The 22,369-nt window shown below is 37.1% G+C and overlaps 2 protein-coding genes across 4 annotated transcripts; both read left to right on the top strand.

Annotated features, from left to right (window-relative positions):
• The first annotated feature begins 2,430 nt into the window (after positions 1-2,430).
• Positions 2,431-7,307, top strand: LOC113095289 (homeobox protein orthopedia B-like). 2 transcript variants are annotated; one of them, XM_026260863.1, is made up of 3 exons: positions 2,431-2,630; positions 3,029-3,429; positions 6,085-7,307. In XM_026260863.1, exons 1-3 carry the CDS (start codon positions 2,555-2,557, stop codon positions 6,592-6,594), a joined length of 987 nt encoding a protein of 328 aa, XP_026116648.1. In that variant the 5' UTR covers positions 2,431-2,554; the 3' UTR covers positions 6,595-7,307. The 2 variants fall into 2 exon arrangements, with proteins under 2 accessions (XP_026116648.1, XP_026116649.1); XM_026260864.1 differs by having other exon boundaries at positions 2,431-2,591.
• A 5,368-nt stretch (positions 7,308-12,675) lies between these two features.
• On the top strand, positions 12,676-22,069 carry LOC113095284 (WD repeat-containing protein 41-like). 2 transcript variants are annotated; one of them, XM_026260859.1, is made up of 13 exons: positions 12,676-13,227; positions 13,650-13,762; positions 14,476-14,524; positions 15,729-15,857; positions 15,942-16,004; positions 16,144-16,255; positions 16,879-16,941; positions 17,130-17,231; positions 17,320-17,504; positions 18,362-18,483; positions 18,559-18,641; positions 19,619-19,755; positions 21,094-22,069. In XM_026260859.1, exons 1-13 carry the CDS (start codon positions 13,180-13,182, stop codon positions 21,232-21,234), a joined length of 1,347 nt encoding a protein of 448 aa, XP_026116644.1. In that variant the 5' UTR covers positions 12,676-13,179; the 3' UTR covers positions 21,235-22,069. The 2 variants fall into 2 exon arrangements, with proteins under 2 accessions (XP_026116644.1, XP_026116643.1); XM_026260858.1 differs by having other exon boundaries at positions 12,677-13,227; positions 13,647-13,762.
• The last annotated feature ends 300 nt before the right edge of the window (positions 22,070-22,369 follow it).

Consider the following 22,369-nt stretch of genomic DNA (forward strand, 5'->3'; position numbering starts at 1 on the left):
ATTAGAGCAAGCCAATGTATTTCCAGCCAGCCAGTTTTCAGCCCTTGCTCCGTTTGTGTGCAACAATCTAAAACTTATTTATTAGAGAAGGGGGAAAAACACTTGATCCTACACACACACACACACACACACACTCACACACACAAAACAACAACAACAACAACAAAAACATCCGAATAAAGACCTAAGCAATCAGTAATGGGATAGAAGAATGTTAATGGAGGGTCACAGCTTGCACACTATATTTTGTTCATATTTTATGAAGTGCACGGTAGCCCTTCATTCATATGTCCCCTGAAAGCATCGTTAGGCGTCTGTCGCACTTTTAGTCGGTTAAATATGACCATGTGCCTCCAGAAGAGTGATTCACTTCTGTTTGTGCAGCTATAAAAGGACTGAGCTCTTGAGAAGTCATAAAATGAAGCGCGCTATCAATCACGCGGTAACTGTTTCACAACAAACAATGTAATGATTTCAAATGGTCGTTATTGTTGAGGTAATGCATGTGATTTTCTTCTAGCTATGATACATGAGGAAAAATACATTGAACAGTGAATGCATGTGAATAATTTGCGTCTTAAACACCAACTCTTAAAAAATAAAATAAAGGTTCTAGAAATTGTTATTGGAGAATTGTTTTTTTGTTTTGTTTTTTAGAATATGTAAACGAATTGATCTTAAAAGTTTATAACTCGTTTGATGTCTCCAAAGAAGCATAGTTGGAGTTGTTTGAATAGAACAACCGAAGAACCTTTATTTTTAAGCGTGTAGAATAAAAGTATTACAACTCCAGCAAAGATAAAACAACACAACCGCCTTCGAATTATATTAACGTCTCTGGTTTAAAGCCACATCCTCATCCCAATTCAAAAAGCCCCGTGTCTATTTCCTGGCCAAAAGCAAAGTGTGAGATGAACACAAACCCGAGATCTTCCATTACGCGCCCGGTGCCTCCTTCGCCTTCTCTGACATTTCGGATATCAAAACGCAGCGCAAGAACAATTGTTTCCAAATTGAATCCGCACTCTCTTCCTTTCCTCATTTTCAGCGAGGCATATACATTTCCCCGGCGAGTCAAGAGTCGCATCTGACCCGGCGTCTGGAAGCGAGCTCTCTTGTTCTCACCAGCAGATTGGTGGCTTGTCAAAAAAAGAGTGGAAAGTTTCTCGCTCGGACGCGTCCTTTGTGCGCGCTGAAAAGACACCATTCACTCTTGCAAATAAAGGAGTACTTTAAACCATCCCACTGACATCTGCTTAGAGTCTTGTTTGCGCTGGTTGTCTGATATTTTTCACCGGCTCCGTGTGTGACAAAAGCTATTGTGTTAATTGGTGTAAATGCAGGTTCGTTTATTGCTGGTTAGACGGGATGCACTGGCACTCGAGTGTTCTTTGCATGAAATAAATCAAGTTAATTTGGGGCAATTGGATGAAAAATCAATGCAACGAATGCAATTTGTCAGTGTAGAGTGTTTAAAGTCTAAATGTATCTATTTTGGTGCGAAAGTCCTCGCACTCCCCCTTTGCTTTGGTGGGGGTTCCCTGTGTCTGCGCGCATCAGCCCTGGTCTGGAAGCACATTTTTGACTCTGACTTTCCACCGAATTATGCACCTAATTTGCTCACATATCATTTACTCCAAGTTCCTCCCGCCGTGACAGTCGGGCCTAAACACTACTAAATCAGCCCTAATTTATACTGATCTCGCTAATAATCGTAATAAAAAGCTTATAGATTTGGCACTAATTACATAAAAGCCTAATGATGTTGAAAATTACCCTGGTTTGAGATATATGGCTAATCTAAACTTTGTTGTTGGCTGCCCCGGGCTACTAGAAACATTAGAAGAGGTTCACTTCGTCTCCAAAAGGCGAGAGCTGGACATGGCACGACAAGAACGACTAACTAACTAACGATTTAGTGACAAAAGTCGAAAATCTTGAGGAACTTTATAATTAATACGCGAGACCTGCTGGCGAGATTTTATTATTATTTTTGGATCTAAGGGACAAGCATAAAAACCAAGCAAATGAGTCCATATCATAAAGAGAGCACGGTTTGATCGTTTAGTCCAGTAATAAACTTGGGGAAGCCATTACTAAACCATATGGCTTTGATAAGGATGACACGTTTATATAACAATACTTTAATTCGCTGTTTCTCCTTAAATAATCAGGTCCCCATCAATGACTCTGGCACCACGCTCAATTAAACTAGCTTCTCGAAGAGCTTTCTGAAGGAGGTCATTTTAAAGGTTGTAATTTGGGAGTGGGGATCAAAAAACGAGGAGAAATGAAGTTGGGAGGGCAGCAAGAGAGTCTCTCGCGCATCTGACACCTCCAGGCTTCAACGCTGATTGGCTCTCATTTGAAGGAGCTCACGGGTTCATTCAACTATTAAGCGCCTCCCAGTTCCTCTAAAGGACATTATAATGCAAGGAACCTCCTTTTTAACCACAAACCGAATTTGCTTTCATTTAGGCCATATATATTTTTTAAATAGTTTAAAGTCATAGAGATTTTTTTGGAAAAGCATTTCGCCCTGGAGCGGTGCGCGATGCTTTCGCACGCCGACCTGCTGGATGCTCGCCTCGGTGAGTTGTCAACGCCAAACTCCGGTCTGCAACTCTACTGTAAGCTGGAGGACTCTTCTCATCTAAATCAAGCAGAGAAAATTGACAATTTGTCTCGTATTTTATCTTAATTCGATTTAAGCGAACTAATTCATTGGAAAAGTAATCATTATTATTATATTACGCAGTAATTTGATTTAGTCGTTTTCCCAGATATTGAGTGGAATCAAATGGAATTAGGTTTTTTAAAAGATGACATTGTTGTGAGCTAGTTTTTCACCTTTATATGCATTTATGTCTGTATAATGACTAATAGCAAATGGTAGTTTTTGCATAAGAACAGTGCTTGCTATGACTGTCTAGAAAAAATGATTTTCTGCACTAATACTTCTCTTTTTCAGCAGTGCTTGGTGTTGATTTTGAGCTCACTCAGCTTTGACCTGTTCTCAATGTTTCAGGGATGAAGGATGCCGCGGCTGAGCTTCTGGGTCACAGGGAGGCATTGAAATGCAGGCTGGGCGGCGGCGGAACTGACCCGGGCCACCCCGGAGAACTCGCCCCGGTCTCCGATGCAGTGGAAGGGGCCACCCTTCTCCCCGGAGACGATATCAACAGTGCTGGATCCAATCCGCCGGGTGTAGCGGTAAACAGTAAGGAACAGGAGAAGCAGCAGCAGCAGAACCCCACCCAGTCCGGCGGCCAGCAGAGTCAGAGTCAGAAACAGAAACGGCACCGGACTCGCTTTACTCCGGCTCAGCTTAACGAGCTGGAACGCAGCTTCGCCAAAACCCACTATCCGGACATCTTCATGCGCGAGGAGCTCGCGCTCCGGATCGGCCTGACGGAATCACGCGTGCAGGTGAGTCCGATGGAGTCTGAACCTGCACAAGTTTCGGATTGCTTCATTGCATTATTATTGTTGTACCGTCATTAACATTGTATTTATTTTGTAAAATACATATCAGATATTTTCATAACAAAATTTGGCGTTGTTGTAGGCTGCAGTTATAATGCTTGAAATTAAAATGGTATCGATGCATCCAAAGCACTATATTAAGCTCTAAACTAAAGCACTAATTATTATTATTACTCAGATTATATTTTATATAAAATGCATTCCAAAAGAATATTTAGAAAGATAATTTAACTATATATAAACTGATTTTTTTCCCCCAAATACTAATGGTTATTATTAAAAATTACGAAGTTTAACGAAATTAAAACGCCTTGTATTTTAATTTTAAGAAGACTATTTTTTATTATAAAGAGAATGTGCATTTCTGTTTGTTTACAAGAGTTTGTCGATAAAACATAAGCATACAAATCATTGCATAAAAATACTGTAATTGTTTATGAAAACGCTCTTAAATGTGGTGGAAATACCTCTGAACGAGCTCTATCGTCAATAAAACAATGAAAAAAAATATTTAGAAATAACATCTACAAACCTGTTAAATTCATATTAATATTCGTGGTGTTTTAAGTGAGACAGCGTGTCCTGTTTATAATTTTTATTAGTAGTTGCTTATGTTTCTCATTTAGTTTCACAGTTATAATAACACAACAGTATATTCATCCAATCTCTCGAATCTCTTGCTTTATCGCTTCCGTGGAGCTTTAAGCACTACCATATAGGTTTTAGTATTATAATTATTATTATTTTTATTGCTGTTACAGATTACTAGGCCTATTTGTATTTGACTTGTGCTACGTTTCTACAGCAATTTTCTTGGCTCTTGAAAGTGCGCCCATTTAAACGCGGAGAGCTTTTTCATGATTATTTTATTGATCAGGTCATCTTCCTTTTACAATACCATTATTGTTATCTCAGCCATTGGAGCAGACCGATATCTTAATCACTTTTATAAGATTATGACTCTTGCTGCTGCTGTGATTGGTGGTCAGTCGCAAATGCAGCGGTAAATGAACCCGCGAGATAAATGTAGGACGCAATGAGCGCGCGCGGCATTCCAGCGCTCTCTCTGTGATCCATAGTGGCTCATTATAAATGTATAGCTTTTCGACTTGATAGTGCAATAAAACCAAGACCATTATTATTAACCAATTTCAGAATTATTTATAATTTAACAGGCTTATTAAGCTCAAAGCGTAAAATTATTCTGCGTAAGCTAATGACCAGGCCTGAGACTCTGTCCTAACTATTTTATTTACATAAAAAATAAATTAGTAGCATGCTGACCGTGCGGTGATCTTCTGAAACAGCACACTAGGTTTGTTGCATGAATGTTTCGCGCTCTCGTGAAATAGGTCTGTCAGCGTGCACGACTTAATGGCGAGCGCGCGGATGGTGCTCTGTCTTTTTTAATGGTATGAGAAATTGCATTTTCTTTTATCCTCTGAAGTGTAATGCATTTGAGGCCGGATTTCACGGCTGGCTGCGTGGAGTGGGAGTCGGGGATCTAATATGAACCCCTCCACATTTTTTCTCCCCTTTTCGTTGGGTCAAAATCTGCTCGTTAATCATTGTGAGCGCGCCTGATATCTCTATAAACCTGAAGGACCTCGAGAAATAAACACCGTGTGAGCCTTTTACTGCCCACGGTGGGACTTATTATGCCCTAGTGTTGTAAAATCGAGCACATAATAATAGGGCGTCTAAATATTATGATTCCTTATCATTTAAAGCAGCATTAATAGCGCCATTTAGTGATGTCGAGACGTTTATTAAGGAAATAAGCAAGAGAAAAACAAACAACAATATTGAAATAAAAACAATGGTAGTTATACAGCCAAAAGTGGTAACCTGCAATCGCTATTTCTACCTAATTTAATCCATAAAAAATGTTTTGTTTTCACACTGAAAAGACCGTGTAACAATTATCACTGAGATATTGCTAGTAAATTTCACAATTAATTACAAAGAAACGTCTAATAACACATTTCATTAAACATGCTATTTTAAATTACAGTGTAAATTATTTAGGTTGATTCAGTGATGTTAAATAATATTTTTAAACTTGAATCAAACTAGTTAATTGAGATGTTACCAATTGTAAGTTACTATTTTTTTCAGTGTCGTTTTTTTTTGATGTCACTAATAGCATGCAAACAAACAAATAATGCATCAGAATAATATTGTTCTGCTGTGCTGTGTGTTTTTGTGCAACTTAAATTCTTGTGCATCTATAAGTTTTGTGCAACATAGATTTTTGTGTATCTATATTTCTTCAGCATCCTTAAAACAATTCGTTGTTGAAGAAAGAAACCAAAACATTGATTCTTAAGAATCTGTAATATGACATAAAGAAATGTAGATACTTGTTTCAAACAAAACAAATTAAAAACAAACAGTAATGCGTATTTATTTATTGACTGCTTATTTTATTTTAGTGAACATAAATGATATTAACAAAAACAACACATCATCATAGTCACACACAATTTATCAGTGAGCCATATTGGACGCCATGTTATATTGCTGTTTTATTAAACACATCTATTCTAATGCAATGTAAGCATGTCTGACAGCTCTTTTTATTCCCTCTGGTTTCAGGTTTGGTTTCAGAACCGACGCGCCAAATGGAAGAAGCGCAAGAAGACCACCAACGTGTTTCGCGCGCCGGGCACTTTGCTGCCCACTCACCACGGCCTCCCGCAATTCCCCTCCGCGGCGGCCATGGGCGACGGCCTGTGCTCTTTTCACGCTAATGACACCCGCTGGGCCGCGGCTGGGATGCCGGGAGTCTCACAACTGCAGTTACCGCCCGCTCTAGGCCGACAACAAGCTATGGCACAGTCTCTGTCCCAATGCAGCCTGGGCGCCGGTCCTCCACCCAACTCCATGAGCCTGTCCAACATGTCCTCCAACGGTTCCGGCCTCCAGTCCCACCTCTACCAGCCCACCTTCCCCGGTATGGTGCCCGCGTCGCTCTCTGGTCCCACCAACGTGACCGGCTCGCCTCAGCTGTGTAGCTCCCCGGACACTGACATCTGGAGAGGGACGAGCATCGCGTCCCTGCGCCGCAAAGCGCTCGAGCACACAGTGTCCATGAGTTTCACCTAATATTTTGACGTGGTTCACCTCCTGTTTCTCGTCCACCGGTCATTACTGGCCCATGACGCACACGGAAGTCAAAGGATACGACTGTCCTCTTGTAAACAAGGACTGTGCGCACCTGATGGAAGTAAAACCTAAAGCATCATAGGCTGAAAAAAAGTATTTATTACGTCCTATTTATTTAATAATTTGTTATTTATTTATTAGCACTTTCTTTTTGCAAATTCAAAATGTCAGCAACCTGGACAGTAAACAATCTGCACATTTGAAATGTATTCGTTTGCATTTGAGAAACAAGGCGAGAGACGGTGCACTCGTTTTTATTACTATGATCATCGTTATTATTGAAGAAGAAATCGTTCAAAATTTAGGACTGTTTTATGAATCGTTGGAGGAAAGAAAGGAAAAAAATCTAAAAAAGAATTAAGATTATTGACTGCATGTGCCGACCAAGGTAAACAACACAACAACGGGGAAAAGTCATTTAAACGAGAAGTCTGAATTTGTTATATAATGTTATATAGGATGTTTTGTGTAGATAAAGCATTCTTAACTCGTTCCCATTCGGTCAGTTTGTGATATGTTCTAAGTTCTTGTATGTGCTTATACCAATGTAAATTTCTTAAATGTTTGATCTTCTTAACGGCTCTTTTGTTTCCTGAATAGGCCTATGTTTATAACGATTGAATGTAAATTAACGAATAAAATCATTTTCAATATGTCATTATTGACACGTCGCTTCTTCTATTCTTGGGGAACAATAGACAATGATTGGAAACACTGTAGGCTATTACTAATATAGCACATATATATATATATATATATATACATATATATATATATATATATAGCTAGCACAATATTTAACAAAGCTAATATCCATTCATAAATCCTTTTTAATTAAACATTTTCACAAGTATTTATAATTATTTTAATGTACACGACCTACTGATCTGCACTAGCCACATAATGTATGCTAATAGATATTATTGAAAAATATCATTGTGTCATCAAATCGAGTCAGTATCTCTCCCAACACTACATTTTTCTTCTCGTCTGGAGATGTTGCAGGAGTTGACATTTACTCGCTCTCTGATTGGCTCTCGGGCTCTTGGCATTATGACCTCATAGATGAGAAACCAGGGCTCAGCCAAACACAACCAAGAGCGCGCCATCACTGTCTGTCTTCAGACCACTGTGAATGCGATGATAATACAGTCATGTAGCTAGGCTGTATTGCACAACTAATGCTGGATGAAATAATTATTCAAACATCCATAACGCAAAAATACAAATACAATCAAGAGATTTTTATTATTATTTCGCTACGTATATTACCACCGAAATATATAGCTTAATAATAATAATTCAAAATAATAGGTCATCATGCCTGTAAAATAACAGGTTATCATACCTGCATGATAATAATAATAATAATAATTAATGATCATTGATTTAATTCCCAAAGACGCATATTTATGCTGATGTATATTGGAATGATCTGCATTAGTTTAATTAATCAAATTTGGTTATTAAATCATAATGCAAGAACACTGTTAGTTGCGTTTATATGTCAGATCTTCAGGCCAAATCAGCCTATATGAGGTTAAAAGCGATGAGGCATTGCACATTATGGGCTATTATCAACACTGCCTGAGCTCTGCAGTCTTCCAGTTAGTGTTTAAAAATCTTTAAATTTATAAAACGGAAATGGCTCTGCTGCTTGTTTGAACGTGTAATAGTGAGAAGGCAGGTTGTGTTTTTGAGCGCGCGCATCTAAAAGAGAGATCAGGTGATATGAACGGATGTGCTCCTTGCAAACAGATGCGAGGTGATATTACCTAAATATTATAATTTGTCTCAGTACCTGCTCAGTTAATTAGTATGTGGAAATTCGAAGGCCGTTCCTCGTTAGCTAATTTGTCACACGCTGACGAGAGAGGCGCACGTTGACCCTCCACAATGCATTGCGCGAGAGAGCCGAGCCGAGCAGAGAATGTGGCGCGGAGGACGCCTGCTTACCTCCAATCCATCTCCCGCAAATAAATGAAATCAGTCAATAAAGCATCGGAGGGTGAATATAGCTCTCTCTGTCTGGCTTATGAATGAGAACTCATTAATTTTCCAGGCCTAAAATGTGCGCGCGCTCATGTGAACGTATGAGAGATACAGGCATGTAGAGAGAGAGAGAGAGAGAATAGAAAGCTGAGTTAGGGTCTGCTCTTTAATCAGGAATAGCCTATAGTAGCCCTTTCTGAATTATATATGCAAACATGCAAACATACTGGGTAATGTATCCCATAATGCAATAAGCTCAACTTGAATTTCCATTTCCACTGAATTTCCATTTCCACCATGATGAATGAAATCAAGATCAAAAAAATAAATAAAAATTCTTGACTCATTTGTGCTGACTTCCAAATGTTGAGATTTATTTCTGCTAAATAATCTCTTTTTATTCCGATATGATATCTGGGCACCATATGCTGAATTAATTAAATATACTGAGGTCATGGGAGTTTTTTATGTTTAAAAAATATGTAAGGCTATTTTGGTTTGTTACTTTTTTTAAACAAACACACACACACACTAACCATTGCAATGACAAGCAAAAAAGAAGAAGAAGAAAAAAAGTTGTCATGTTGTTGTTGCTATCATTGCATCTGAAATCAAATGAATAAAATCAACCCTGCTATACAGTGAGCATAAAACTGTATGCCAGAGTAGAATGTTTGAATTCACAGTATTCCAAAAACAAAGTACCCCGCTAACTTACTGCTTCCACTCCAATTTGGAAGTGCACATCTGAAAGACACTTTACTATTCCATGGAGCCACAGGAGAGGATTTATGAATGGCGACACTTGTTGATCATGTGATAGTAACAACAGTATGTCTGGATTTAATAGGCCTACTATCCATATTCAGATTATGTAGAACATACTTTTTTAATGGTCGCAAAGTAAGTTCAAATTCAAATGTAGTACTTATTCAGACATGCGAATCAGACAGTATGTCATTTCAGACCCCTCCATGAATTTGGGGATACTACATCTTACATAGGGACAGAGTAAAAAAGGAATCATATTCTTTATAATATAGCAGAAGACATGTTTAATTCCTTTTCTAAAACATACAATTATGACTTTTATTATCAGTAGGGATAATTACACATTTGGTTAATTCAAATCAATGTTTTTGTGTGTTTATGAGTTTAGCATTTCCTGTCTCCACCATGATGGGGTGTTGTAGGTGGTTGCCAGGGTGTTGCTATGCGGTTGCTAATGAGTTCATGGCTGCTAGAGAATTGCTTATTGGTTTCTAGGAAGTTAGGCTCATACTGTTTTCAAAAATGCATGTGCAACAGTGATTCAGTGTCTTGCACTTGCATTTGCTTGGTAGGCAAAAAACATACACACAAATCCCCTGAAGTGCTGCTGTAGTATGTGTGTGTATAAAGCAGAATTTAGTGTGTGAGTAATACAGGAGGACAGGGTGGTGTGGTGCTCATAAACGAGTTTGTCTTCTCTACTCTGTCTCTGTATGGGAAAGCCTTATTGAACATCACACGCATTCCCCTGACAGTTTATAGCTGAAATCAGCACCTTTTAGAATAACCATCTATTCTGCTCTCGCCGGATGGACAGAAGCAGAGAGACGAGAGGAGAAATGAGAGGGAGAGAGAGAGGGAGAGCAGGACGATCTTCCTCGTGTCCTGTTCTCTCTCTGAACTGAGAACAGATTTTGTTGAGTCTGAAAAGTTTTCATTGTTCATGTCTGACATGATGTTCATGTCCACTATAATGACCAGATGCTGTGTGTTTTAAATATTTGAGAACATAAAACGTAAGCGCTGCATTGAAATCCCCCTTCTTCTTTTTTTTTAATCATTTCCATAACTTTCTGCAAGTATGTGCTAATTCAAATGTGTTCAGACTTTGTTTTGTATATAAAAATCATTATTACTATTTTTCTTTTTAAAGTTTTGAAAATGTCATGACTTCAAAACTGACAGTGATGATGTCATTGTAATATTTACATTCTGAATAAAGGCCTGTTCAAACCAATAACTTTATAGACCTGTCTATAGACCTCATGCGCCAGAGACACAAGCGTGCAGCCAATCTTGAATTAGCAGGTGAAGTAGATTTACTTATTGTGGAGTTAACAAAAGTTATCATGAGCATTGTAATGTTTGAAGTGGATATCATAACAAATGTCAGTAGACCTGCTTCATTCATAAATTCCTTCATGCTTAGGAAAACACAAACCTGAAGACAGAAAACAATGTGCATGCTGAAAAGGGGCGGGACTACATAAAGTCTAGCGTCCACAGCAGCCCATGACATCATGATCCTTTCTTTTCTAATTTACCGAGGTCTGTCGCTTTAAATGCTGGCGCTGATTCTGATTGGCTGACAATGTTTTAATTGTTCATCATCAGCTGAGAGGGAAAAAAAAGAGAGATTACAGCGATAATTATGGTGAGGACATCTATAGCATAAGGCCCGTTTACAACTAAATAAACAATAACTATATTAGTGTTCACGGCAAGGCAAGTTAAGGCTGTAATTTTATTGTTTGCTGCTTTATATTGTTAAGTTCAGGGGACTCTGATTGGCTGTCAATGTTTTTATTGTTCATCAGGTGAAAAGTAAAGTTCAGAGGTGATTTAAAGGATAGTGTTGTGTCCATATCCTAAGACCTGTGATGTAGACGTTTCTATTATAATTAGAAAATAATTACAACTTTATAGCTTTTTTTCCTTTATTATTCTTTATACATACTGAATTATGGTTGGTTATTACGTTTTATATTTATTTATCCATTTATACACCATACTGCTGAGTTTTATAATAATAATAATAATAATAATAATAATAATAATAATAATTATTATTATTATTATTATTATTATTATTATTATTATTATTATTATTATTATTATTATTATTAATATTCAATACATATTGAATATAAATATAATTAAAATTAACTTTTTTTGCTGCTTTTGCAACATTTGCATTTTCTTCAGGAGATGTGAATGAACTTTTAATTGTCAACATTTCTCTCTAACCTTATCCTTACTTTAATTTGTCGTGCATTTGGACTGTTCTGTTGCAGCTTGTTCAGATAGTTGCATCTCCCTCCGTCTCTGCTCCCTCCCCTCTCTCTCTGCCCTTGAGTTTTTCTATTACCTTGTGGAAAGCACCTCGCCTGGCGTGACAAGCGCAGCGGATTGACACTAAATCAGAAATCAACGCTAGAGCTCAGCATGAAGGTCACACTCGCTCACACACGCGTCTCTATCTGAGAACACACGTTTCGCTCATCTCTCTCTCTCTCTCTCTCTGTGTGTGTGAGGGTGGGGTCATGAGGGCCCAGTGGGATTTTGAGAGGGGCCACATCTCTGTAAAGTGAGGTGATGGTAATCCTCAAATAATTCCTGAGCATACACACATAGAGCCCATCACTCTCTCATTCTTTTGAAGACCTGAGGGAGAGTCTGTAGTAAAAGTATTGCTTTAATGTGTTCACTTGATTAGTCAGTATATGTCATGCCATAGGCTACTGTTGCCTTTATGCGTGGGAATAATACATCTGGGAGAAGATCACAGACACTAGTGATTGAATACATTTGGCTGGATCCCTAAAGCTGTGGATAACCCCTCGTTAGTGTCTCAGACATTTTCGACCGCAACAGGGTTTTCGACTCGTTTTCGAGTCGGTGTATACTGACACCTAGCGGTGGCATGATGACCATAAAAACATAACAGTATCACGTTTTTTTTTGTATCTCTCTCTCTCTCTCTCTCTCTCTCTCTCTCTCTCTCTCTCTCTCTCTATATATATATATATATATATATATATATATATATATATATATAAAGATAATATAAAGCAGAATTTGACAGAATAAAAAATCCTAATATTAAGTTTTGTTTTATATGCTCCTTATTATTATTATTATTATTTTTGTTTACTTTTGGGACCTTTACATCTACAAACCAATAACCAACACCTCCAATAAAAGATACACTGTAAACCTTTGCTATTTTTCGCTTCGAAAACACTGCGGGTCACGTGTGTCCCCTGGAAGCTTCCGTAGCTAGTCACATGAGCGCAGCAGATTGTTTGTAGTGAGCAGCTGATATGAGGCTGTCATAGAGCAGAGACAAATTTAGCCGAATATACTGTCAGAAAGATGATTTTATATGAACATTTTCCTTCGACGGTCATTTGACCTGTTTATCTGCTCTAGCTGAAGCATTCTGGATCTAAAGCAGAGCACACCGGCGCGGAACTGATACATTGTGTCAGAAGTGACGTGTGAAGCGTTCTGTCAAACAAAACGTGTTTTAATGTTTCTGTGCGTCACAGATGTAAATGTATTCCTTTAGAGACTGAATTGACGCGACTGGTTTAGTGTTTTAATAAAGACTCTTCACATCAGGGATATCAACAGAACCCACCGCGCGTCCCTGCCAGCCGGTTTCGCAACATGCAGCTACACTGATTTGTCTTGTGATTTGATTGCACACAAAATCAATTGGTTTGCATGTAAATTCAGATGCTTTTTTAAAAGAACAACATGTTGCGGTGGATTCTGGGAGGTCGGGAAGCGCAGGGAACAGTGGAGGTGAGTACAAGCCATAGTAAAACACACACACTCTATCTATCTATACAGCCCAAAAAAGACAGTAAAAACCTAAAATAAAAACCAACAGCATTTAAACTGAAAATAATTACATTTTTGTTGATGTGTTTAGAAAAATGCCTGTAATGACACCCAGTTAATGCAATTTAAAAGTCACTTAGACTCCAGTTTTGTGGCATGGCCTATGTGCATGTTATGGCCATTATTTACCAATAAGCAGAGGATAAGAAGCTCGTTTCAGTGTCCAGTTCTCTTAAAGACTGGGTCTTGTAGTTGCAGGAGTTCAGTACATGTATCAGAGAGAGACAGGGCGATGCAGTCGAGCAAACAGTCATTTCAGCACATTCTGAGCTAGATTGAAGCAATGATTCGTTTGTCTGTTATATTCTGTTCGTGGGCAGAAGAGTGCAGCGCTGTTCATTGGGGAGGAACAGCCCAAAAACTGTTTCACGGAGATGCAGGTGCTGAAAGGACACTTTGACATTGTTCGATTTCTGGTGCAGATTGATGACTTAAGGTAAGCAATCCTCTTCTTCTGCCTCTGACCAGTGATTGACAGCTAAGACTGAGCCAGATCCTCTCCAAAAGCAAACTTACAGAGCGTGACAAGAGCTTAATCATCACAGCTTGAGGGAGTTTGTGTGTGTGTGTGTGTGTTTGTGTGCACTTCAACATCAACTTGATAGTGTCCATCAGCTCGAGGCCTGTCCATATTAAATGCCTCTGCATGAAAACATCTGCACTGGAGGCTTTCAGAAAGCTCATGTATGTACAAACACGCAGTGTAAGGCAGGGCTTATTTTGACTGAAGTGATTGAGAAGAGCGAATGGAAGTGTGTGTGTGTGTGTGTCTGTGTGTGTGTTACGGCTGGCTGCTCCTGATGATCTCCGTGCAGGCGGAGAGTTTCAGGTGAGGTCAGTGTGCAGAACATCGCTGATTGCTTTTAGAGCCCCGAGTCCTGTTTCTCTTCTCCTGTCCCTTCCATACTTCCTGTGTCTCATCCCTTTATCACAGTTTCATTCTCCTGTTCTTCCTGCGGAAGATTCGTTTCTGAGCTCAAGAGGTCAAAGGTTATGTGAGAATCACGCGATTGTTAAAATCCAATCAGTGAAAGAGATCTGTCATAGTGTGGGCGATGTTATATTTTGGGCTTTATGCTTTCGTTTGTTTAAACATTAAACTGGTTAATGGAGGTTTTACCCAACATCAGTGTGTTCTGTGATTGGCAGGTTTGCGTCTGCAGGTGACGATGGCCTGGTGCTCATTTGGAATGTTGAGGTGAGCAGAACAGAACTTTATGAATATGCTAATCACATGTTATTGATATGGTAAATGCATAAAATGGGTCTGAGGTCAGCCTAGTTGATACCCTTTTGGCAAAAGTGATTTTAACATTTTTATTACTAAAACTAAATATAATCAAGAACTTTGTTTTTTTTTTTTTTTTTTTTTGCATTGAGGCAACGCAGACTTCAAAAGCCTCATGTAGTGGTAATTAATTTATTTTAAATAAACATGATAAATATAATTTTTATCATTGATAAAATATGAGCTATCTCTCTCTCTAAAATGTACTCATATTAGAAATATATTTACATTTACATTTACATTTACATTTATTCATTTAGCTGACGCTTTTATCCAAAGCGACTTACAATTGCTATATATGTCAGAGGTCGCACGCCTCTGGAGCAACTAGGGGTTAAGTGTCTTGCTCAGGGACACATTGGTGCCTCACAGTGGATTCGAACCCGGGTCTCTCACACCAAGGGCATGCGTCTTATCCACTGCGCCAACCCCACCCCAATATTAAAAACATATATTGTCTTATAAGATGAACTCTTATACACACACACACACACACACACACTTATATAAGATATTTTATTTATTTATGCTATACTATACTATGGAATTTTATTTTCACAATATATTATATGTATATAAAAAAGTATGATGTATTTATGAAATGTGCTCAAAATGTTTTTAATAAGTATTTTAAACAAGTTAATTTTTAAAACATAAAATTGTAAACATACACATATGCATGCATGTATGTATGTATGTGTGTATATATATACACACACATACATAATGTTTAAGAATAATTACACACACACACACACATATATGTGTATATATATATATATATATTTGTAAACATGGAAAGATTTATGATATTGTGTGTATTTATTGTATTTTGGAGGGGGCAATGCCTCAAAATATATTCAAAATATAATTTCATACATACTGTATGCTTGCGACAAATATATATGCTTGATTCAGTTATTGATATTTCATATATTTTGAAATGGGTTTATACTGTTAATTAAATAGTTAATTAATACTATATTAATAACATTAATAAAAAATGTTAGTCATAATTATGCTCTGCTGTTTTACCGTATACTGTGTGACCCCAACACTCAATATAAAAGCAAAACCAGCAGCATTTGTTTGTGTGTGTGTGTGTGTGTTTCAGACTGGAGAGTGTTTGTTTGTGTTGCGCGGTCACACGCAGCAAATCACTGCAATGACATCATACACCTTCATCAGAGGAGGAACCGCACACACGGCGCTCATCACCGCATCATCAGACCGCACGCTCAGTGTATCCTTTACACATTACACACACCTCTGCTGAAGTGTGTGTGTGTGTGTTTAGTGTTGAAGCTTTCCCTTAATTCTCCTGCAGTTATGGGATCCAGATTCAGGGAACCGAGTGCAGAACATTTCTGATCTCCAGTCCTCAGTGAAGGTACAGTATGTGCTATGTACAGTAGGTTTTTCCTGTTTCAGATGCTTTGGACTGTGTGTGGAAACGGGTCTGTTCCTCTTTCAGTGTGTGTAGGTGGATTTCATGTGTGTGTACGCTGATGGACGTGTCTGTTTTTCAGTGTTTGCTGGTGTTGGCTCATCTGGACGTGTGGCTCTCGGGTGGAAATGAACTGTGTGTTTGGAACAGAGACTTGGAGCTGCGGTGTAAAATGGTTCATCACAGCGATGCAGGTACACAATCCAAAACACACACACACACGCACTGATGAATAAATGGATGTCCAACCTCCGTCCGAGACCAAATACAGACTAAAACACAAGATAACAACACTAGAACACCGTGCTAATAGTTTTAGCAACTTAAAGTGACAGTGTGTAATTTCTGCAACATCAAACTACTTTCAGGAAGTCTTCTATGCTTACCAAGACTGCATTTATTTGATCAAAAATACAGTAAAAACAGTAATATTGTGAAATATATTTACAATTAAACATAACTGTTTTCTATTTGAATATATTTTAAAATGTACTTTATTCCTGGGATGCAAAGGTGAATTTTCAGCATCATTAATCATCATTAATATACTGATTTGCTGCTCAAGAATCATTTATGATTATAATAATTTTGTGGAAACTGGTACATTTTCTAGGATTATGTGATGAATGGAAAGCATTTATTTGAAACAGAAATCTTTTGCAATATTATACATGTCTCCAATGTCACTTATCAATTTAATGCATCCTTAATAAATAAACATAAACACATTTTTTACAAATTTTTTTTACTGACCCCAAACTTTTAAACAGTAGTGTATTTAAATATATTTTCCTAAATCTTCTGCTTTATTCTGAAGGCATCTCGGCCATGGTGGAGTTACCAAAGAACTTCATTGCAGCTGCCATGGATAAAGAAATTGGTAGGTAAAAAATAATTTTTGATTTACACTCACTGGTCTAGCGTAAGCTCTCAGGGTCTTCACAAATCTTCATTTTAAAGCTCTGTTCATTTATAATATCATCTAAATAGAAATGACACTCGTGTTGGAGCTTGAACTGTTTTGCTTGTAGCTGAATGAATGATTTGAAAGAGTTTCTGATGTTCCAGTGATATTTAAGCTGAACCTGTCGGGATCAGACATTGCGGTTATGGCCATGCGTCATCTAGCTGACCATCAGGACACCATCCGTTCTCTCATCCACATCAACGGTGAGATATGATGACAGTCAGTCCTCGTGCACACATCCGAATCATTTTGGATTGCGTTGAGTTTATTGTTGGTTATTATTTATCTCAGATCGCTTGTTTGCGAGCGGCTCTCATATCGGTGAGCTCATTATCTGGGATTCAGTGGATTGGACGATCCAGGCATATGAGCACATTCTGTGGGAGGAGCCAGCGAGAGACAGCCAATCAGAGTTCAAACTGAATCACCAGAAACAGATCGAGAGGTCCATTCAACACATGAGCTCAGATGGGGAGGTAAGAAACTGACCCTTCATTATAAATGATGAATTAAATCTAAATCATACTCCAGTCATCAAAAGTTGGAATAATTAAGATTTGTTATGTTTAAAAAAAGTCTCTTATGTTCACCAAGGATGCATGTATTGGATCAGTAAAAGTAGTTACAGTAAAAAAAAAGCTCTCTCTCTCTCTCTCTCTCTCTCTCTATATATATATATATATATATATATATATATATATATATATATTGTGAAATATTATTACCGTAGTTTGAAATAACTGCTTTCTTTATGAATATATTAAAAAATGTAATTTATTCCTGTGATGTGAAGCTGAATTTCCATCATCATTCCTCCAGTCTTGTCCCATGATCTTCAGAAATCATTCTAATACACTGATTTGCAGCTCAAGAAACATTTCTGAATATTATAAAAGTTGAAAACCATTTTTGCTGCTTCATATTTTTGTGGAAACTGTAACACACTATCATTCAAAAGTCTGGGGTATATAAGAAAAATAAAAAATAATCATCAAAAAATGTATGTGTACACAAAATATTTTCAGCATTGATAATATTAAGAAATGTTTCTTAAGCAGCATATTGAAATAATTTATGTGAATCTGAAGACTGGAGTAATGATGCTGAAAATTCAGCTTTGATCACAGGAATAAATTACATTTTAAAATATATTGAAATAGAAAACAGTTATTTTAAATATTTGACAATATTACTGTTTTTACTGGATTTTTATTCAAATACATTGAGCAAAAGTTTATTTTTATTTTTTACTTTGTAATTATTCCAAAATTTGGAGCACTAGTATATATCATATAAAGAGTTAAATCATGCATCTGTTAAATCTCTCTCTCAGTATATAGTGGCGGCTGTAGGCAGTGGTCTGTATGTTTATAATGTGCTGATGAAGAGTGTGGTGGCATACAGGAGGACGGCCCATGATTCAAATATCTTGCACACCATGCTTCAGCGGGACAGGTATGAAGCACACCAAAAGAATTCCTCCAAAGCATATCTGTCAAGCATCTGAAGTGTTCTCTGTCTGTCTTGTAGCTTGATGTCGTGCTCTGAGGACGGTAGTGTGAGGATGTGGGAGTTACAGGACCTCCCCCTGCCCGCCGAACCCGCCTCCTCAGGTGAGCAGGACTCATTTCAGCCTCCATTCTTTCTTTCCTCTCTCCATCACAACCCACATCCTTCATTCCCTCATTCTTGTCTTCTTTCTGAAATTAATCCAGATGTTCCAATATCATAATTCATTTGCTATCCTGTGCAGAGGATATGTGTGTGTGTGTGTGTGTGTGTGTGTGTTTAGTTGTGTTTTAGTCTAGCTGCTGTAAAATTATTTCCTGACAAACTCCCAGAACAACCATTAATATCTTGATCTGATGTTCATTAATTGCCCATAAAACAATTGCTATTAATAGCAATTTCTTTGATGGGCAATAAAAAATAAAAAAATAAATAAAAATGTAAAAGTCCTATTGAATTTTTTGAATGTTTAATTATTATTTTTTATTTAATTTTAATTTTGTTTAAAGAAGTCTTATGCTCATCAAGGCTGTGTTTATTTGATCAAAAATACAGTCAAATGTGTGACAGATTCTCATTTAAATCACTTATGACTTTTCTTTTTTATAATTCATGACTGAAAACATTTTGTAACATGATATCGATGTACCATTTACACGGTAATGCAATGTCTAATTTTATAATGGGTTTTAAAGGATGAATTTTGAGATTTTACATTTTCAGTTGATATATCATTTTTGATGATTTCTAAAATGTGATAGAGAAAAAGGCAATGAAGAAGTCTTTTTTTTAAACAAAGGTCAAAACACCTTTTATAATGTAGATTTTTGAGAGTGCACTCTTGTCATAAATTAATCTATTACTTTTCCTACATAATTTTTAACAAAACACATTGGTAAAATATATATTTGGGAGTCTCATACCTTTCTAATGATATATAGTTTGTCAAGAGATTAGATTTGTTTGTAATATAGTGAAGTAAATGTAGGCGTCCCGTATACGGGACAGGGTGACCGATAAAGGGTTAAATGAGTTTAATGCATTATTTTTGGGTGATTAGCTCATCGTCTTTCTCTTGCAGGGTTTTTTGGGATGTTTGGCACTTTTGGCAGGTCCAGTAAGCAGACAGGCCCTCCTGCAAAGAAAATCCCAGAAGTCCCTGGTCTGCGCTCGCTGGAACTGATCGGCGATCTGATTGGTCACTCTGGAGCTGTGCAGGTACGGTATGTGGGTCACAGGACATAAACCCAAGGATGCGGACGTTTGAGATTTCTCAACTAGTGGTATTGAGTGTTTTGACCTAGTTTTAGATGAAGCTTTCGATTTGGTGTGTACGAACAGTGTGTTATCAGGAGACATTGATCCTGGATGAAGCAGAGAATCATTTGAGCTGCAGTTTAATTAAAGTTTCTGACAGAGTGAAGGATGTGATCTACATACAAGTCAACTTACGCATTGATCGTCTGACATGTGCTCTGTTTCAACAGCACACCTATCACATTAGCATTACGTTAGCATTAGAAGTAAATCATATTGCATGTTTTCAATCAGCTTCAAGGAATTTTATAATGGCTTTTCTCAATGTGATTTACACATGCATATAAAAACAGTAAAAAATTAATAGTTGGTTACCTCAACGGAATGGAAGTTCTGTCAGCATTTACTTAAGTCTGAGGTGAATGAATGATGGACAATTTTCATTTTAGATGAATTGTTATTTAGGGCATGTTCAGTGTCTCAACTAAATTGCACATTCAATCTTGAAAAAAAAAATTATTCATGATGTATTATGTATAAGCTATGATTTTGGGAATTTTTTAATAAAATATAATCAGTACAGAAATAATCACAAATAAAGCTTAATTTACAAGTCAAAACATTTTTAAACAAATGTTTCAGTGGATTTTGATGATCTTAAGTTATAATATATATATATATATATATATATATAATGAATACAATATGTTTTTAGATATTATATAGAATATTATATTCATCCCTTTTCTCACAATAAAGTTCTGGTTGTTGGACAACAGGAGCCATAAGTGAACTTACAGTAGCTTTTTTAACTGTAAAAGACAGGAAGAGAGGGGTGGAGGACAGGAAAAGAGGGGCATAGAGACATCATCTAATGACCTACTGTACATGTCTATTATTAGTTGTGTGTATAAAGTGTAAGAATGCTGTAGTTCCTGTAGATGCTAAAGGTCATACTTCAACTCCCAGAGCGCCACAAGCATCTTATAACCGTCTACTGAGCCATCATGAAACACAGTTTTACTTTTTGCTTTGATTTGAAGTCAGTAATTTGTCATGTCAATCATTAATCTGAATGAGTTTCTATTATAATTCATGTTTGGAAACTGATTCCGGTGTGAATTTATCAAATGTTCATGATTTTCTTTTACACGTCGGTTTATTGCATTATTTTGGTGTGTTTTGTGTGATTCAGACGAATGCTTTCTCTTTCAAGGTTTTACATTTTTTACATTTCTAAAATATTTGTCCACACAACAATGTAAAGAAGGAAGTCTTATCATGTGGTTTGTGTTGCAGATGTTTCTGAGTTTCAAGGAGAAGGGTCTGGTCACCTGCTCCACCGATCAGCTGCTCATCGTCTGGAAGGATGGAGAGTTACAGTCTCAGCTCCGCAGTCTCGCCGTCTTCCAGAAACTGGAGGAAAACCAGGGACTGTGATGGGATCTTCAAAGCCTGATGATCCCCATCATCATCTCCATCATCTCTGGAGCTCAAAATGGTGCCTGGGTTGTGTTTTAAATATGAACACATTTCTTTGCCTTACTAACATCTGCTAAGCTTTGTCACGTCAGTGTTTTAACATCACATTGTTTTGGTATGATGTTGTGATTTTAATTTGATGGTTTTATGAAATCAGTATCTTGTAGTAAACATCTGTGACCATGTATATATTATGATTGGTGTTTTTATGTTATTTTAAAACTGAACTTTTAAAAGTGCAATGATAACATTTTACAATAAAGTCTCATTTGTTATAAATACAGTTGTTAGTTCACATTTTTGTTACTTTAGCTAGCTGAAATATATATATATATATAAGTTTTTTAATTCAGATAGGGGTTTAACATTTCTCAGTTTCATTTAGTTGAATTTGATGTACTAAAACAAAAACATTATATATGTTTAATACAGTTTGACAACTGATAAAACATTTACAAAGTCTATTAAATGTTGAAGTATTGTTCTTTTTGGTTGGTGTTTAATAGTTAACTGTTAACAGATGAAACCATGATAGTGAAGTGTTATCACTGTTTCTTGAATGTATGCTTGCTAATTTCTTAACTGACAAAACTGATTAAAAAACTAATTAAAGCTTGGTGTTTCCAGGTTAATTCAATCAAATCACTTTATTGCAATTTTTGTAATATCGTTTGTGTGTGTGTGTGTCTCACAAACACAATGGTTTCAGAGTTGGAGTGGTGTCTCCAAACAACAGCAGACGCAGAGACAGAATCAAACAGAAGTAAATAAAGCAAACAGACATTTTATGCAACACTGAATCTTTTCTTTGTACAACTGACAATACAATAAAATAATATCCTTCAACAAAACAAACCTGTTAAATGACATGAGACAAATTTTTTTTTGTTCAATAAAAAATAGTTTATATACATTTGCGCAAGGGATGATGCTAGTGTTCATCCCCTGTACTTCAAGAATACAGTATTTGGCACAAAAGCTGCACCCATCAACTCTCGTTCACCTTCACTAATGAAACAGTCTGCGACTCAAGACCCGCCCCCGATTATGATGTCACTGTGAGGTCATCATGGTACGCTAATAGGGAGCCCTT

Source organism: Carassius auratus, unplaced genomic scaffold (genome assembly GCF_003368295.1).
Source record: "Carassius auratus strain Wakin unplaced genomic scaffold, ASM336829v1 scaf_tig00215652, whole genome shotgun sequence".
NCBI lineage: Eukaryota > Metazoa > Chordata > Actinopteri > Cypriniformes > Cyprinidae > Carassius > Carassius auratus.

Coding starts and splice junctions, on each gene's coding strand:
- LOC113095284 (XM_026260858.1), top strand. CDS start 13,180: ATGTTGCGGTGGATTCTGGGAGGTCGGGAAGCGCAGGGAACAGTGGAG. Junction 13,228..13,646: donor AAGCGCAGGGAACAGTGGAG/GTGAGTACAAGC, acceptor GTTCGTGGGCAG/AAGAGTGCAGCGCTGTTCAT. Junction 16,942..17,129: donor TGCCATGGATAAAGAAATTG/GTAGGTAAAAAA, acceptor CTGATGTTCCAG/TGATATTTAAGCTGAACCTG.
- LOC113095289 (XM_026260863.1), top strand. CDS start 2,555: ATGCTTTCGCACGCCGACCTGCTGGATGCTCGCCTCGGTGAGTTGTCA. Junction 2,631..3,028: donor CTCCGGTCTGCAACTCTACT/GTAAGCTGGAGG, acceptor TCAATGTTTCAG/GGATGAAGGATGCCGCGGCT. Junction 3,430..6,084: donor TGACGGAATCACGCGTGCAG/GTGAGTCCGATG, acceptor CTCTGGTTTCAG/GTTTGGTTTCAGAACCGACG.